Raw genomic sequence first — 2,365 nt, 5'->3', positions numbered from 1 at the left:
AAAACAATAACATGAATCAGTGAGAATCGTAAGGGTTGCTAATAGTATATTGTGAATACCAATGAGTAATGGTATCATGAATCGCGTTCTTTTCATCGTTGCGGGATATTTCGGGAATTAGTACCTTAATGAAAGAAGACATTGTGAATTCGAACACATTTTAACGTGTGAAATTCAAGATTAACAGAAACTGAAATTGTCCCTTTCCGGAATTTGGGGAAAAGGACTGATGATTGAATGTTTTCAAAAAACATAACAAATCACTGATTTCAGCATCACACTTGCTTTTTGCTTTGCAAAAGCAGAAGCGAAAACTGAATAAATTTGTAGGAAGCAAAGCAAATATCAATGAATTCGTTTTAAATCCGAATAATCTTTGCTCCAAACAACTGTATGCCATGAATAAAAAACAGTTTTTTCTTTTTTTTGTGATGAATTTTGCAAAATTTACAGTAATGCTCTGATTATTTCGCAATTTTTTGCATGTCATAACATTGTCTTTTTGTACTTCAATTTATCTGCAACCCTTTTCATGAGGTTTTCGTCGGGGATTAAAAGCATATTCATCAACTATCGAGTTAGAGATAGGAAATTTGAATGTAAGAGAAAAAAATATGAGAAATACTGCTAATCGTGCAGATCAAAAGTTACTTGAACCTTTGGTCGTTTAATTCCATTCAATGTGATATAAAAAGGCTTCTATTCGAGCATTCCTACCATTTTGAAAATTTTGCATTTTGCCTTGTTCTTCATTATGTCAATGACACAGATCATTTGGTTCAGTCTTCTGCTTTGCGTCACTTTGGCTTATAATAAAACTTTCTCTCCACTTAATCCCCCCGCATATCATTATCCTGGCTATAACCCAGGTGTCAGTCTGAACCTTTGCCATACATCTGATATCGTCGACAACAATTTGGAGACATTGCCTGACCATAATGACGATACATACAAGAGCGACCGGGAACAAGTGACGATAATAACAAATGATGAACAATCCCAGGAAGTCACCGACGGCTTCGCTTATAATATCGAACGGGAAAATACTGATCGAGAATTGTTGGGAATAAACGTTGACAAAGATCTCTTCCCTGAACTCATCTGCAATTTATCACCATTTAATTTAGATACCAGTACAAGCAATATTGGTGGAGAATTACCGGGAATAAATGGTAAGGTATTACGCAATCACTTTTTCTTCCAACCCTTACAGTTCAAAAAATCGCGTGAAAATGAGATTGCAAAAAATTAAGGACGATACTGATTTCGTTACAGCAGAAAATTCGCAGTTATTTGATCTACGATATCCGTCCATTAAAGAAAATTTTTTGTCCCTAATATATGAACATTTTCTAGAAAAAGAAAGTGAACATTTTCTAGTAATTCAAGTGAAATGTGATGTGATAAGCTTATTTTGTGCATTACCAGGATCAGTTTTCAAATTACATTAATTATTTAGCAACTACAGTAATGGAGTGCTAATTACAAATACAAATATTATAAGAGGAGTTTTTTCAGAACAAAATCGTGTATCGGATGCATATCGGATGCATATCGGATGCATTGCGAGCTTTGAGAATCGCGGTGAATATAGAAAATGCAAGAAAACGCACGACGAACCATTCACTTACAAACGCAAACGATCCGATTGTGGACGAACTTTCAATCATTCATCGTTTACCTCTCACAATGAAACACATCAAACTAAACATCAATGTGAAAGCCGTAAGAGATTCTTCACCTTTAAGCACAACATGAAAAGTCACGAGGAGCTACACTCTAGAACTTCTTATTAGTTTCGCAAATTTAGCAAAATTTCAAGCACGTTTTTCTGTCTGGAATAGCAGAATGCACATGAAAATGTGCTGCAGAACATCCGCGACCACGGAGTAATAATGCAAAATTCAATAAATATTGCAATTCAGAAAAGTCATGCAGGAAACGAAGCTAAACTCGTCAAAGTGTCCATTTCTTTTGACGGAGTGAGACAATATTTTAAAAATTTTCGTCTCAGACCTAACTGCAGCACATCCACAATTCGGGCATATACAATGCACGAAAAGGTGTGTAAGTATCAGAAATTGCGCGGCATCCTCAATGCTGCCATCAAAACAGATGCCAATTTATAGTCTCATTTTGACATTGGCTTTCTGATCTGTTTTGTTTTCATTCTCTTTACTATTCAACATATTATAAGAGTAATTAGTGACAGAAACGGCTATTTTTTAAAATTAATTCCTATCAAAAATCATACTGTTTATTCTATTCTTCATGATCGCCCGATATTATAAGAGTTTTTCAGAAAACGAAATTCGTGAGTGTTCTTATCGCAGATGTACTTTTCACACGAACAATCGCAAAGAAT

The 2,365-nt window shown here is 34.9% G+C and overlaps 1 protein-coding gene across 1 annotated transcript; it reads left to right on the top strand.

Moving 5' to 3' along the window:
- Positions 1 to 754: 754 nt before the first annotated feature.
- LOAG_14709 (hypothetical protein) lies at positions 755 to 2,331 on the top strand (the record flags this gene model as incomplete). Its single annotated transcript, XM_020448845.1, has 3 exons — positions 755 to 1,172; positions 1,519 to 1,725; positions 2,303 to 2,331. Coding segments are annotated over 3 exons (654 nt in total), but the record flags the coding sequence as incomplete, so codon positions are not given.
- Positions 2,332 to 2,365: the final 34 nt, after the last annotated feature.

The sequence above is a fragment of the Loa loa genome, assembly GCF_000183805.2.
Source record: "Loa loa unplaced genomic scaffold supercont3.1252, whole genome shotgun sequence".
Taxonomy (NCBI): Eukaryota; Metazoa; Nematoda; class Chromadorea; order Rhabditida; family Onchocercidae; genus Loa; species Loa loa.
The sequence above is the reverse complement of the archived record's forward strand: the minus strand, read 5'-3'. Positions and strand labels throughout refer to the sequence as shown.